The sequence below is a fragment of the Euleptes europaea genome, chromosome 3 (genome assembly GCF_029931775.1).
Source record: "Euleptes europaea isolate rEulEur1 chromosome 3, rEulEur1.hap1, whole genome shotgun sequence".
Lineage (NCBI taxonomy): Eukaryota > Metazoa > Chordata > Lepidosauria > Squamata > Sphaerodactylidae > Euleptes > Euleptes europaea.
The window spans coordinates 6754141-6769757 of record NC_079314.1 but is presented as its reverse complement, the minus strand read 5'-3'; the positions used below and the strand labels follow the sequence as shown (position 1 = coordinate 6769757).

Below are 15617 nucleotides of genomic sequence, written 5' to 3'. Positions count from 1 at the left end.
GGTGTGACACTTTGCCCTTGAGTGGGATGGAAGGCGGGGCCAAGTTTTTATTGAATGGAAGGGCGGTGGCATTTGCTGACAGTGAGAAGGAAAAGACAGCAGGTCAAGAACGGGAAGGCAAGAATATCCCTGTTGAAGATGTCACCAGGGTCCGCATTCGGTGCTGCCTCCTGACCTCTCAGGGCCTGAAACCAGTGGAAATAAAGTCACAAGAATGTGGTATTTCAGCATTCAGAGTGGAAAAGCTGTGAGTTCATGAGGAATTGTGGGGGTGCCAATTCAAATTCCACCCCACCCACAAAAACAATTCCTATCCCAGATTCCCTACATTTTCAAAGGGACTATTTCTCCTAATCTTTCTCATTTATTTAAGTCATTGGTATCTTGCCTTTCTCCCAAATGGGGACCCAAAGAGGCTCACATTGTTCTCTCCACCATGTTATCCTCACTACCTGTGAGGTAGGTTAGGCTGAGAGTGTGTGACTGGCCCAAGGTCACCCTGGGAGCTTCCATGGCATGAGTGAGGATTCGAACCCAGATCTCCCAGATACTTGTCCAATACTGTGAACCACTTCACCACACTGGCTGTCCTATCCTTCTGTGACTTTTGGCTGCTTTTAAAATTCTGTGCCCCTGGGAACCTGCTCAGCCTTGCCCCCCCCCCCGGTTAATTGATGAATATTTTTCTGTACACCTGGGGAGCCCCCAAGGACGTAAAAGCCCCACCTTGTCTGTGGGAGCCTAGCGTTGTTGCTTTGGTGCTTGACAGGGGTGGGGGCAGTTTGCTACTAGTCACTTGAATTCATTTGTTTGGCCCAGAGGTTGTCATAAAAACCACGAGTGAATATACAGCGTCCCAATATGCGCAATGCAGAACGTCACAACCCAATCGTTGGTCATTCAAACAGAATATCGCATTTTACATCTACACGGACATGCAAAAGGATTGCTGCTGGATAAGAGGCAGGCAGGCATTTATTGACATGACAGGGAAACAATTCTGGCAAGAAAGCATTTCCAGGACCTTTATGAATGGGATAATGCAACAAACAGCAACCACAGCGGCACCTGATTTGGATCAGGGCCACAGTACAGCAGGAGGCGGTGGAGTTCACTTCCCCCCATTCCTGATCTCAGTTTCCTCAGCCCTGATGCTGTTATTTGTAGGGCTGCCAACCTCCAGGTGGAGCCTGGAGATCACCTGGATTTACATCTCATCTCCAGGCTACAGAGATCAGTTCCCGTGGAGTCGATGGCATTAAACCGTGCTGAGGTCCCTCCTCAGGCTCCACCCCCAAATCTCCAGGAACTTCTTAACCTGGAGTTGGCAACCCTACTTGGGCGGGCATGTCCCAGCATGTCTTTCTGGCCCAGCCTCTGCTCTCTAAGCCCGCAAAACTTGGATTCCCGAGCCCCGCACTTGTCTAAGAATTGCTGCTTTATCAGGGCTGGAAGCTTGAATTGGTTGCAACCGGGGAGACTAGTTCACTAAACGGCAGGTTTTTTGCGGTGGGTGGGGGAAAACATTATTTCAATAATTCTGTTGTCAGCCCCATCCCCCAAAGCGACGTACACAAATAATCCAAATGCGTGTTACGCTGACAATAATTACAATTAAAATAATTAAACGAACCACGGTAGAAGTTTCCCACGTTCCGCCCGCGCAAGCCGCGAACTCCGCCTGTTATTCGTCGGAGAACTCGCAGGCGGGTCGGACCGCACAGGTGTGTTAGGAGCTATGCGCTCAATGACCGCTAGGGGGAAACAAACAACGCCGTTATTACGCCGATTCCCCCCCACCCCTTTCATACGTCACCGCAAAAGCCCCCACCCCTCCGCCTTGGAGATTGACAGCTAAAAATACCAGTAGCCGTTTGGAGAAGGCGGGCTTGGGCGTTGGCGTCTAAGCAACCGGAACCAATCGCGGCTCTCAGTCTCGCTTCCCTTTTCCCCAAAAAACGAATCGCTGAAAGAAAGGGGAGGAAAGGAGGTGGGGCCGCCGCTAGGGGCGGGCCCTTGGCCTTGACTGACGGCCTGCGCGGCCTTTGGTGCTGCGAGGCCGGCTGACTGACACGGTTGCGAACCAATAGCGGTGCCGGAACGGTTGAGCTTGGAGCCAATGGGAGAAAGGGACAGGTGGGAGCCGTCCACAGAGGCGGCAGTTGAAGGGAAGCGGCGGGCAGGTGAGTGGCGGTTGGGGGGCGCCCCCTCCCCAAATCCAGCCCTGCCTGGGAAGGGAGGGGGAGCGCCCTTGCTTGTCCAACCGAAGTCCATTAGGTGTCCCCCCACTCCAAACAGCCCCCCACCAGTCCTTTTCCCCTTTAGCCCCCCGGACAGCCCCCTTTCTAATGGTAGCCCCCATTGCCTTTTCAGGCCTTTCTAGGTTTTGCCAATAACCGCCCCCAATAATGCCAATGAGGAGCCCCCTCACCAATCCAGCCCCTCCCCCACCACCTCAGTTGGTTGACCCAAAGGAAGCTGCTACATGGATTTTTGCGTGCACAGATAGGGCTGCCCCACTCTTTCGGTCTCTTAACGTGTGGCGCAGTGGTTAGAGTGTCGGCCTAGGATGTGGGAGATCCAGGCTCGAATCCCACTCCCATCGCGAAAGCCTGCTGGGTGACTGGGCCAGTCATGTACGCATTAGCCTGGCCTACCTCATGGGGTTGTTGTGAGGATAAAGTGGAGCAGAGTAGAACTATATAAACCGCTTTGGGTCTCTGTGGAGGGGGGAGGAAGCGGCAGTTGAGCAAAATGAATAAATAGTGTGCCGTTTCTGATTCTAGCCTCCCCTCACACACACCTGGGGCCTGCTAGTCCCCACTGGATTTCCCATAACCCTTCTTTGCAGCTCTCTTCTTCACTGACACCCTCTCTCTCTCTCTCTCTCTCTCTCTCTCTCTCTCTCTCTCTCTCTCTCTCTCTCTCTCTCTCTCTCTCTCTCTCTCACACTCACTCACACACACACATGTAATAATGCCTTCCTCTAGAATATTTGGTTCTCCAGCTTCTTGAAGCGGGACCCACTGCTTAGCTTTACTTTTGGGGACCTGCTTGTCAAGTCACTCCACCTCTAATTTTTCACCCTCCCCAGTGTAAACTGCAAAAATCTCAATTCGCTTTTCAGGTTTCCCATGTTGCTAAATGCATAGCTTTGTAGAACCAGGAGGCTGTGTTGCAGGGCCGTTTGGCACCTGATGCGGCAGTAAATCCAGCTTTGCCATGGAGTCTCTTCTCCCCCCCTCCCCTTGTTCCTTCTCCCCCCCTCCCCTTGTTCCTTCTCCCCCCCTCCCCTTGTTCCTTCTCCCCCCCCTCCCCTTGTTCCTTCTCCCCCCCCTCCCCTTGTTCCTTCTCCCCCCCCTCCCCTTGTTCCTTCTCCCCCCCCTCCCCTTGTTCCTTCTCCCCCCCCTCCCCTTGTTCCTTCTCCCCCCCCTCCCCTTGTTCCTTCTCCCCCCCTCCCCTTGTTCCTTCTCCCCCCCCTCCCCTTGTTCCTTCTCCCCCCCCTCCCCTTGTTCCTTCTCCCCCCCCTCCCCTTGTTCCTTCTCCCCCCCCTCCCCTTGTTCCTTCTCCCCCCCCTCCCCTTGTTCCTTCTCCCCCCCCTCCCCTTGTTCCTTCTCCCCCCCTCCCCTTGTTCCTTCTCCCCCCCCTCCCCTTGTTCCTTCTCCCCCCCCTCCCCTTGTTCCTTCTCCCCCCCTCCCCTTGTTCCTTCTCCCCCCCCTCCCCTTGTTCCTTCTCCCCCCCCTCCCCTTGTTCCTTCTCCCCCCCTCCCCTTGTTCCTTCTCCCCCCCCTCCCCTTGTTCCTTCTCCCCCCCCTCCTGGCCTCACCTCTTACCTGCAAGAGAGTTACCACCCTCTTTGGATCCCAACCCACAGTATGAGAACCATTGCCTTACCTGTATACCTCTTGCCTACTCTCTCAGTATAATCCCCCCCATGCCTCAGATTGTAGCACCCCCCTCCAATATAGCCCATTTACACCCCACAGTAGCAACATCCTGGAAGCTTCCATATAACCCCCCTCACTGCAGTCTCCCTTGCCCAACTAGTTTTTCCCTTTAAGTCTTCCATATCTTCAATATTTCACAAATAGAACTGGGGAGACTCCTGTTTACTCCCCCATCCCTATTTCTCATTCCAGTGGGTGTGCCCAAGAACGTTGCCTGCTGCTGCAGTTAAAGCTCTCCCCCCCACCCATGCTTTTCAGCCAGTCTTCTAAAAGCCCGAAAAGCATTTGTTCTTTTAGCAAAATATAGGTGAGAAATACATCATTGGTCTTGCCTCTCTTTCCTAACCTGCTGAGTTTGCAGAATCACAGCCAACATCATACCTCCCCACAGAGCTGTGCAGTCAAGACCACAACGTGCCACAAGCAATAAGCTCTAGCAAGCAAGCCAATGCACAAACTATAGGAAGAAGTAACTGTAATGAAAGAAAGCCCACACAGGGTTCCTTCCTGTTCTGTCACAGAAGAAAGTTCCTTCGTTCCTCCAGCTATAACAGTCAGTTGGGCTCTGAACAGAGGCCTTGATCCAGAGGTGGCTTGGGTGAATTCCTGTGTTGTTGCTGTTTCTCGCCATTCTGCTAAGCTTCCTTTTCTCTCGTTGCCTGAGCAGAAAACTGCGAGTGGAAGGCCAGAGGGCGAGAAGGCTGCGAACCTCCTCTCCTGCAAGGTGGGCCAAGAGCGTGTCTTCTCCTGCAAGGTGTTGGCCATGGCCGAGCTGCACGGGCTGCAAGCCGACTACGTTTTCCGGGGCGTCGAGCACGTGGTGCGGATGACAGTGGAGGGGAACCTTCTGGAGGTGGAAGTGGAGGACCGCCTGACCACAGACCAGTGGCGAGGGGAGTTCGATGCTGCTTGTGAGTTGCGCAGGGCTTTTGACAGCTGGTGGGAAGGAGAGGGCACAGGGTTCCCCCCCCCCACAGCAGAGGCAGTGGCAAAGGGGTTCTTGTGTACGGTTCCTGTGGGGTAGCCTGCTTGGATCTTATGGTAGGTGGGAAACAGGAGCGCAGGGCAAGAGGCAGTTAACTGGATGCCTGCTCAGGCCGTTGGGGGCCAGGTTTGTATTCAGCAAGACTCTTATCTCTGAGTTTTTCCCTGCTCTTTGGTCATTTCCCCATCTGGGCCTTTTAGTATTTTACCATCTATTTTACAGTCTCTGTTTTAAAACGGTTTTTCTTAGCTGGCCTGTTCCTTTTTTCCTAATCTTAGTTATACTTTGATTTTTTCCCCTAATGTACTTTTTTTCTTTTATGCTGATTATTTTTGTCTTCAGATCTTTTTTTTAAATAATTTGGTTGCTAAGGGGTAGCTTTAAGGTTTTTTTCATAATTATATTTTGTTTCAATACTAATGGGAGCTGGCTTTAGGCAGTATTTTTTCTGGAGAGACGGGAAGAAAATCACTAAATGCATGACTCAATGCTGCTCTCTCCTCCTTTTGGCTGATGGGGCAGAGATCACCTTTTGTGGGCTGATCTCCTTGCAAGGGGTCTCCTCTCTGCCACAACAGAAGGGGGTTATCAACTGGCATTAGCTCAGAAACTTCTCACTCTTGAGCTGAGGATACCACGCATGGTCAACTCTTGGTTGTTTTTCCCTGTTCTAGTCATTGAAGACCTAACACACAAGACTGGAAATTTCAAGCAGTTTGGGATCTTCTGCAGTATGCTGGAGTCGGCCCTGATGCAGGTGAGGTTTGGTGTTGCTCAGATAAAGATGTGTGGGAAGATACTTCAAGGGCATGGGTGAATTCAAGGATCTCTGTCCACACAAAGGCAGCATTTTGAACTCAGGCTGCCTTTTGCTGTAGTGATTCTTTGCCATCTATTCCTTAATGGGAGTGGACAAGATCTTTGCATGCCGTCCGTGAGTCCAGGCACAGCCTACTCTTGGGGGTAAAGGTTTGCAGACTGATGCGCTGCTCCTAATGCCAGCCTCCAAGAAGAAAATCAGAGCAGCCTGCCTTCTTCCCAAATCAGGCTTGATTTCAGCATGACATTGTCCATTGCAAATGCCGTTTTTCCTGGGGATTTGTGCTGTTGCATCGTCTCGTGTGAACTGGGCCACCACCTGTGCAAGGCAGGTAAGCGGCACATGACAAAGCTTTGTCCAGTTCCAATGAGATGGTGAGCAAGCGAAAGCCTCCCATGGAAAGTGTGTTTGCCTCACCAGCGGCACGTTGAAAACAGGCCTCAGGTTGGGATGGCGCAGCCGCTGGCAGAAAGCTGCAGCCGCATCTCAGGTCCTCTTGGGATCAGTGAGTGTTCTCTGCAAAGTGGTGTTCAATCTGTTCTTGGCTGGAGACGAGCCACAACCTTCCTCTGTGCCACAACCTCAGTATTCTCCTCTTTTGAATGTCATCTGTCCCCTCTGAGGGAGGAGGGTCTTCCTGTCCACTGGGGTGTTGATGCATCCTTTGGATTAAGGAGCTTCTGCCACAATCCCTTTACTAACTACCTTGAATTTTCCCTATCTCCATTTCTGTGTAGCGTCTGTGAACTCCTCTTGGCACCAAATAAGACCCTTTGCTGTAGGCTCCATCTGTCCGGGGAATAAATATAAAAGAGTGAAGACCCCTTCGTCTTGCCAGGGTGGTTGGGTCTCTTTAACTTTCTTTCCACCACTACTTTGCCCTTTGCCAAAAGGAATGATTAGCCAGGGTCACTGAAATGGACCTCCATGTTCAGGGGCACTGTACCTTGGAAGACCAGAAGCTGGGTTCAAACAGCAGCAGGGCCTTCCTGTCAGCTTCCCTGAGGCTGACCAGTACTGGCAACCAGATGCCCGGTTAGAGGGACCCTGAGTCTCATCCCACATGAATGTTTCATCTTGGGTGGAGAAGGTTGTGTCTCTTGGTCTTCATGTGGGGCTGGGTGTCTTTTCCCCCACAGAGCAGTGAGTCGGTCACCCTGGACCTCCTCACCTACTCTGACCTGGAGTCGCTGCGGAGTAGGAAGATCGGGGCAGGCCCGAGGCTCACGTCTGCCACCAAAACCTCCCCGCTGAGTTCCAAGCGCTACCTGATATTGATTTACTCGGTTGAATTTGACAGGTGTGTGTGGGGGGGGATCCAGGACGAGAGGGTGGGCAAAGGCTGACGCAAGGTTGGACGCTACAGGATGGGGGAAGCAGGTACAGGAAAGGAGCGGAAGGAGGGTGGGATCTCTCCCTAGGGTTAGTCGGTATGTGGACAGAGCTTGGCCCACGCTGGGGGGGGAGGCAGCAGCTCCTCGGGAGTTGTGATCCAGCTTGACCTGGGGGAGGGGGATGATGTTGCCCAGGCAAAGGTTGTGGTTGGTTGGCACAGAGGAAACCCATCAGCTAAGCACTTATTCCCCTCAGTGGGCAGGAGACCACAGGGCAAAACACAGTTTTGGGGCCCTCATTGCCTGGTAATAAATAACATTGTGCATTTAAGCTGGTAAAATATCAACATGAAATGTATTGAAATGTTTAGTATGTAGCATTTAATGGTGGTACACTCATCAGTAACCGCAGATGCCAGCTCACTGGGTGGGAAAATCAGCTTCCTGTGTGATGCTTTAAGCCACAGCCCTGAAGGTCAAAGGGGAAAGGTCAGATAGTGTTTGACCACTAACCTTAGACCAGGTTATCCCCAACCTTTTTGAGCCTGCAGGCACATTTGGAATTCTGACATGGAATGGTGGGCGCAGTAATAAGGTGGCTGCTGCAGGAGGCGGACCCGGAGACAAAATGATTGCCACAGCTTAACTTCAGTAACACGGTGCAGAACCTTGTGCTGTGGTGGCAGCTGCTGCCAAAGCAACATTTTTAAAAATCTGCACAGCCAATCAGAAGCTTTGCTGGGCAAAAGCCCTACCTGGCTCTTCCCACTTCCTAAAAACACTTGGTGGGCACCAGAAAAGGTGTTGGCAGATGCTATGGCACCCATGGGCACCACAATGGGGACCCCTGCCGTAGACCAGTATGTTGGTGGTTCCCAGCCGTATGGGTTTCCAGGCCTGTCCCTCCCACCCCTCCTCCTCCTCGGTGTTCACAGTGGGCTGTGACTCGTGACTGTGTTTCGTGGCTTCCTGTCAGGATCCACTACCCTCTGCCATTGCCCTATGCGGGGAAGCCAGACCCCGTCGTCCTGCAGAAGGTGATCCGGGAGCTGAAGGAGGAGTTGGCCATGCTGAAGGCAAAGCCAGGCAAGGATTTCCGAGATGCCGAGATCCGCCGGCTCCGGGACGAGTGAGTGAGGGGGTGGGTGGAGAGGGAGTCATTCCTTAATTTGAGTGGCTGTGAGTTCACATCCAGCATCCCAGAAGAGGGATCCCCAGCTCTGCGGGAGACTACCTTCCAGGGGGTGCCTCTTCCAAGCATTTGGGAGAGGGGGTAGCCAGGCAGAGGGAGACTTGCATCTATCTGCCCATGCATTTTTATTTCACTCTTCCCCAAGGAGCTCAAAGCACCAGGCCTGATTTTCTCTCCTTCCATGCTTTGTCCTCATAACAGGCCTGTGAGGTAGATTCAACTCAAGGAGAGTGATAGGCACAAGGACCCCCCAGTGAGTTTTGTGGCTGAGTGGGATTTGAACTCAGCCCTAGTCTGATACTCCCACTGTTACTCCTGATACTCCCACTACCTATGTGGGAAAGGGGCGGCGGCTTGGGAACCCAGATTCCCAAAACGTGTGATTTAGTGGCTAGATGGCACACCTGTAGGCACCTCTCGTAGAGGTTGCATTCTAAGTCTGCCTTCCTTCCTTGCCTCTTCATAACTTTGCCCTGTTGGACTTCCCTCATCTGGTGCCTTCCTGTCAAATGTTCAAGGTGACTTGCAAAGAGATTGATCATGTCAAAATATCTAACATCTAGTCCTGAAGAACCCAAGAGGTCAAAACACCCATTAGTAAAATCAACAGGAATTACACCTAGAAGGAGTCAGTAACACCCAATGTATTTGGTTGGAAGTGTTTTTAAGAGCAGGAAAGTGGGAATTGGGCTGAAGATTTTGCGCAGCATATTTGCTTAGCTTGCTGCCTTGTACCAGCTCAGAGGATGGGGTCCCTGAAGCTCAGTGTGGTCTCCTTGTGACTGGCAGCAGCCCTCCAAGCCCCAGGGCAGAGAAGGGTCTTTCCTGACCCCAGAATTCTACGATCCCTCATGTGGAGATGCTCAGGATCAAACCAGGGGCCCTGTGTAGGCAAAGCAGCTTTTCTCTCTCCACGGCTTTTCCCTTGGAAGCAGCTTCCTTCCTGCCAGCCCTTGATCCCGCCTGCCTCTCCCCTGCCAGGCTGCAGCACGTCTTGGAGGAGAAGCAGGCGACAGAGACGGCCTTGGTGGCCCTGCAGGAGGAGCTGAAGCTGGTTAACAAGAGCAGTGCCTTCAAGGAGCTGAAGATCCTCAAGAAGGTGGTCCAGAGCCTGGAGGAGGAGCTGACCAAGGAACGGGCCAAGCACCAGCGGGCAACCAGCAAACGTCTGCAGGAGAGCCGGCAGCTGGCTGACGAGGTGGGCTGATGGGTAGCCTTGCGGGATCCGCCCCCTTGTCTTGTAACAGGCGGGGGGGCAGGAGGGGGGATGTTACTGAGGTGTGGGAAGTATGGGCACGTGGGCAGGGCTGTGCCTGCACTCCAAAAACCCAGACATCCAGGAATTTTGCGTGCACATTGGCAATGCCCCAAAGTATCGTCTGTCCCAAAGTATCGTCTGTGAAATACCCATTTTTCACTGGTAGAATCTGACTGCCTGTAGAAAACTTTCCATGAATCAACCATATCCCTCCCTCTTTCCAGCTGGCCGAGCTGAAAGCCACAGAGAGGGGCCTCCGGATCCGTGTAAGGAGCCTGACCAATGAGCTGGCCTTATACAAGAAGGGGTGAGTGGAGGCCTTGGGCCAATAGCATAATTTGTTGTTGGAAGAGGCCCCTTACTGTGCTCTCTCCTGGACCGAGCACACACAGACGACTCCCCCTTGAGCTCTGTGTTTTTCTTTCCCTCTTCCCTTCCCAGGCGCTTTACCCCCATCGCGCCGTCTCCCCCGAACCACTTTGCCCACCCCAGCCTGAGCCGAGCCGGCCCTGCGGCCAAGAGGAGAGAGGATCGCCGGTCTGCCTCAGGGGAAAGGTCGAACTCGCGGGAACGCAGTGGGGCCTGGGCACCCAGCCGGCAGCGGTCCACCTCCAGGGAGGGGCGCAGTGGGAGCCAGGGCCGAGTCACACGGCCATCACCCTCCCCTACAGGTGAGAAGGGTGGGTGACCCTCCCCATCCAACATCCCCTTCGTGGGCCAGAGCACCAGATCAGTCTGGCTGGTCCAAAGCCTGTGGTGGGGAGAGCCCTGCCTTGTGTTGGTCGACCAGCATGCCTTCTTAAGCGAGCTGTCAGCGGATACCCACAGATTCCAAACTCTGGGTTAGTAAATTTTACAATGAAGCAAATGTTTATAGACATTCTTATGTTGTATATTGCAGGGAACTAGAAAGCTATGCAGACAAAAATCCTCTCTGTCTGTTCTGAGGCCTAGCCAGACATTGCCCCAGGGTTCCCCCCTCCCCATTTTGAGCCTGCGGGCACCTTTGGAATTCTGACACAGCGTGGTGGGCCCAGCCACAAAATGGCTGCCACAGGAGATGGAGCCAGCAACAAAATGGCTGCTGCAGTTTACGTTCAGTCATACAGTGAAGATCTTTATGCTGTGACAGCAGCTGTTGCTAAAGCAGTGTTCTTAAAAATCTGCAGTGCAATCAAATGTCCAATGATTAATCAGAAGCCTTGCTAGGCAAAAGCCCCACCTGGCCCCACTCACTTTCTAAACACACTTGGTGGGCACCATGTTGGGGAGCCCTGCATTACTCTGTTTCCAAGGAAACTGGCATAAAACCTTTCTGAAGAGAGGCCTCTCTCTCCCCTCCTCTCCCCTAGGCTCCCGAGGGCCACGCTTTGACCCCACGGCCTTTGTGAAAGCCAAAGAACGCAAGCAGAAGGAAGCCGAGCAAAACAAGTGAGTGGTTTTCTCTGGAGGCAGCTCTCTTGTTTCCCTGTCCACCTTAATGCCTGAAGCCGAACAGGGATATGAATGTTGTTCTTGCTAACTGCCCTCTTGCCACTGCAGCAGGCGATGCCTCCGCCGAGGGACAGGAGGCGCCCCGCCTAGTGGGTGGCGTCACGCTCAGTCCAGAGGGCCATCGGCTTTTGGCACCACCCGGAGGTCCCGGGGCAGGAGTTCTTCAGGTAGGGCATTGCTGAGATCACAGGGGCCATTTTCTGCAACTCACCAAGGCTGCCCTGGTTGGATTCCTGTTGGATGCCATGGTCAGATGCAGAGTCTTTGGCTTGTGATGGGCACGGCGTATTTCCCTCTCGGTGTGCTGTGATCTCTTTCCAGTTCATTTGCTAATTACTGTAGGGGTTTTGTCCTCTGGTGTTCACCCAGTGAACACAATGCTTTCCCTTTTCCCACCAAGTCCCCTCGCCTCTGGTCTGGCATTTTTTTCAGAGCAGGAGCCTGTAAGCCAAGGGCCCTTCCTGTGCACAGCTAAATATGTTTTAGATGCTTTTTGTAGAATACATCCATTATGTGAAAGACATAGAACTTAAAGCAAGGGGTGATGAGTCTCTTTGCCAGCTGCAGTCAGTTTTGGAACTTTTAACAGCGGGGGGAGGGATTTTTTAACAACGAATCACCCTCCCTTTTTCCTTCAACAGAGGAACATCACACAAACAGGTCACGTTCACAGGGGAGGGAGGGGCCGGTTCCTTCTGAGCCCCCTCCTCAGGGCCGCCCCACCGCATGCCGCCCAGCTTCATGTTCTGGAGTCCAGTTCCCTGTGGAGGAAATCTGTGGCAGCCATTTCTGAGCTTCCATGCTTAGACAGTGAGGATACCTTTCTGGTTTTGCCTGTTCCTCCCACTGTGACCACTTCGAAGGGCTCACTGACACACACTTGTCCAAGCCTGTCCCGCGGCCTCATTTTCTGCTTGCTCTCTCCTGCAGTGGAAAGCTTCCGCAGTCAGCGATCTTCTGTGACCTCAGGGAGCGAAATGGACGATTACTCTGAACCTGCCGCTCCCAGGTAAGAAAAGGCACTCCCTTAGGTTTTCCGGGGACTCCCTTTGCAGTGGCCTAAATTCCCACCTTAATCTAGCTTGGCTAAGTTTTTAGTTCTTATGGGAGCAGAAGTAAGGGTGACAGGCGCATGGTCAAAAATGTCCAGTTGACTCTTGAGCGCCGGAGAAGATGCTCGCCTCTTGGGGGGTGGGGAGAGAGGTTTGACATCTTGGTCTTCACCCCCAATTGGATGGTAACAGGCCAAGAACCGTTCCCACATTAGCACGCTTGATCAGTTCCATTTGTCCTTGCTCCTCAGGGGTCGGAAGCGAGTGGGAAGGGGCCGGAAGCCCCTCAGCAGCTCCTCGTGGAACGGATCGTCTGGGGTAAGTGGCCAACCAGGGCGGGTCTTCCCCAGTGCCAGTGAGTGATTGGCACCAGGGCTGTTGTCAGGTGGAATTCCAGGGCTCTGCTCTCAGCCCTTTGGAACGGGGCCTTTGTTTTAGCCAAGATGCCCATCTGGGTATGTCTCTTGCCTCTGTTTTTTTAAAGGCCTGATGTTAAATGTGACGATGGCAAGGGAGAAGAACTTTGTCCCTGCAAAGCATCTCATCTGGGTAGAGAAGCAGCACATGCGTTATACCTCCTTTGCCAGTGTAAATGAGGTTCAGTGTTATGAGGGAAGTCCGGCGGGTGCGGGCGGGGGGAGGCTTGGGCCTTGCCAGCAACCTAGACAAGGAAACGCCATGCTTTCCAGCTGGGCTTTGAATGTCAGCTCACAAGGTCCCTTGTAACGCTGGTTTTGAAAAATCGTGGCTTTTTGCCTTCTGGTTTTCATCTGATGCCACTTACTCCTTTGGTTTTAGTTGATGGCTTTCTTGGGCGTTTGCGTCATTGCTAACAATGGTTTCAATGGCTGGGCATGAATTTTAACAGTGGCTTGTTTCTAACCTCATTTGAATATTTAATCAATGAAAGCAGTGGATAAATTCCACAAGTAAATACAAATAAACGGTGGACGATTCCTGTTCTCTGCGCAGGTTCCTCGAGCGGACAGTGGTTGCAGGAAGCCATTGGTGAGCACCCCTACTGGAGGCAAGCACGCAGACAAAGGTAACCCTTCAGGCCCTGGGCTGGTGCCTGTGGGGTGGGGGAGCCCCAGTGCAGTGGGAGTGTCAGACTAGGATCTGGGAGACCTGGGTTCAAGTCCCTGCTCTGCCTTGAAGCTCACAGGGTGAACTCAGGCCAGTCTCCCTCTCCCTCTCTCTCTCTCTCTCCCCCTCCCTTTCTCACATCCTCACCTACCTCGAAGGGCTGTTGTGAGGATAAAATGGGGAAGCACATTCTCCTTTCTGTGCTGGGCCCTGCAGCGCTTTTTTTTTTTTGATCTGGTGAAATCCCACCTCCAAGCAAAGAGGAGGTCCTGGCCCCAGGGGCTGCAGCTTTCCAAGCAAAGTGGGGTAGTGCTGGGTGCTATCTTTGGGGCAAGGCATTGTGGGAAGAGTTTCCTAGTTGGTCCTTGGTATTGGTGCCACCTCTCTCCGGGGTTGGGGGGGTCCTTGGGCCAGGTTTCCAAAAACAACTCCCACCTTTAGTGCAGGATGGGCAGTGGCACACTCATGCCCGGCCTCTTTGCCTGGCTGGTACAGGGCACTGTACCAGGGTTCCCAAGCTGGATATGCAGAACCCACCCACCCCCCAGCCTCCTGTAGGGTTGCCAACTCCAGATTGGAAATTTCCTGGTGATTTAGGGGTGGAGCCTGAGACAGGCAGGGTTTGGGAAGGGGAGGGACCTCAGTGCGGTACAATGCCATAGAATCCACCTTCCAAAGCAGCCGTTTTCTCCAGGGAAACTGATCGGTGTCATTGGGAGATCAGATGTAATTCTGGGAGATCTCCAGGCCTCTCCTAGCCTGGGTTGCACATGTCATAACACAGCTGTCTCACCCAACAGAAAATATCTATGATGAGCCATCGGCTGACCTCTCCGAGATCGATGCTCGCCTCCAAGCCTTGCAGGAGTACATGAATAAGCTCGAGACGAGAACGTAGTCCCCCACCGAGGAGCAAAGAGGAGAGGCGGTGGGGAGACCTGCTTATCCAGACCCTCCGTGGAGTTCAACAGCATGCCTGCAGCTGTCGAGAACTGGCCCCAAATTGCCAGGGGCTTCCTCTCCCCACCCCCCTCTCACCATTAGCACACTTAGTCGTGGGTCCAAAATACAGAGATTATTTGAGGGGTGGGAATCATGGATTTGTTACATTTCCTATGCGCACTCACAACATATCTTACCAAAGCAGAGAGTTTGTCTCCCTTCTGTGGTTCCGCTTCGGATGCCCCGAGTGCGAGGTCCACAGGGCATAAGATGCATGAGAGAGCAGCCCTTCTGACTTCACCCACATTATATGACACTTTGCCTTAAGAAAAGAGGGTGGGAGTATGTCTTGGGCATCGGAGTGCCCTGCTGAACCTCTTTCTTGTCCTAATTCTGCCTCCCCATCTGTTCTGATCTTAAAGAAGCTGGCCACAGCTTGAGAGTGAAGTGATCCTGTTACAACCTGGCAGCCCTCCTTTCAAGCCCAGGTCCGCTGGAAAAAGGCAGCTTCTTGTCCTTGGTCATTCCCCCTGCCTCTTCCAAGCTCCTCTCCGGCATGGACGGAACAGATGCTTTGGGGGACGCTGATCTTATTCTTCTTGGAGGGGAAGGTCACCCTTCTGGGTGCCTGGCCAGGAATCCTCAGCAGGCAGCAGCCTCCTTGGGGTTAGGCAAAGCCTTTGTGCTCCCCTTAGGTGAGAATTAGAGGTGCTGGAGGGAACTGAAGAAGCTATTTGTTCTTCGTTTGGTTTTTCTTCTCTGCTGAGGCAGGCACCCAAAGGTGAGCTGAGCCAGTGAAGGTTTAGTTTTAAACATTTTTTTAAACACCTGTCTCCTTTCATACTGGTTCCTTTCAACCTGATCTCTCAACGGATGTTCAAGGGCAACGCAGTTTGCTCAGGTGTGCTCAACCAGACCCTTTTCCTGGTTTAACCAAGCCCAGCCAATTTCGACCTCTGTTCTGAGTGGCGATTGATTTGGTGGGGTCTCTCCTCCAGCGGGGTTGGCTCAACATTTCCTGTGATCTCTTCCTAAACATCCCTGAAAGTTCTTTCTCCCCTTCTTGCCCCAGGAAAGGACAGTGGTGGTTGCCCTGCGGGGCTGTGTGTGGTGATCCATATTGTAAATAAACTCTTATTTTTCTTAACTTCAGGTCTCAGTTACATTTCTACAGTGCAGTTCTCCGGTTATATACATGGAGTGTAGGTGCAACTGGTCCTTCTAGGGGCCGGGTGACTCATGTGGCCCCCTGGCCCTTCGAACATTACCTGGTCAGGTGTCAGGCAGCAGGGAGAGCAGAAGCAGTAGAATGCTTGGTAGGGGAAACGTGCGGGGAGAAGGTTTTGGGGAGAAAATCTGGGAAAGGAGCAGGGTTGGTTGAAAGGGCAGTAAAGCAGAGCAATTTGGGGAGGGAGTATAATATTTTTAAAAGGACATGGGGTCTATACAATCAGGAGAAATGCTTCCCTTATTCTACATTTTATTTATTTAAAACATTTATTAACTGC

General features: G+C 52.8%; 1 protein-coding gene across 1 annotated transcript; it reads left to right on the top strand.

The window, feature by feature from the left end:
• The first annotated feature begins 4709 nt into the window (after positions 1-4709).
• On the top strand, positions 4710-14065 carry CCDC61 (coiled-coil domain containing 61). Its single transcript, XM_056847582.1, has 13 exons — positions 4710-4857; positions 5606-5688; positions 6891-7051; positions 8062-8214; positions 9259-9475; positions 9760-9842; positions 9977-10206; positions 10888-10966; positions 11078-11196; positions 11960-12038; positions 12333-12399; positions 13054-13126; positions 13968-14065. Exons 1-13 carry the CDS (start codon positions 4710-4712, stop codon positions 14063-14065), a joined length of 1590 nt encoding a protein of 529 aa, XP_056703560.1.
• Positions 14066-15617: the final 1552 nt, after the last annotated feature.

Bases quoted from the DNA above. Each gene is read 5' to 3' on its own strand.
- CCDC61 (XM_056847582.1), top strand. From the start codon at position 4,710: ATGGCCGAGCTGCACGGGCTGCAAGCCGACTACGTTTTCCGGGGCGTC. The intron at 11,197-11,959 runs GTAGGGCATTGC...TCTCTCCTGCAG, and splicing joins CCGGGGCAGGAGTTCTTCAG to TGGAAAGCTTCCGCAGTCAG. The intron at 12,400-13,053 runs GTAAGTGGCCAA...TTCTCTGCGCAG, and splicing joins CGTGGAACGGATCGTCTGGG to GTTCCTCGAGCGGACAGTGG.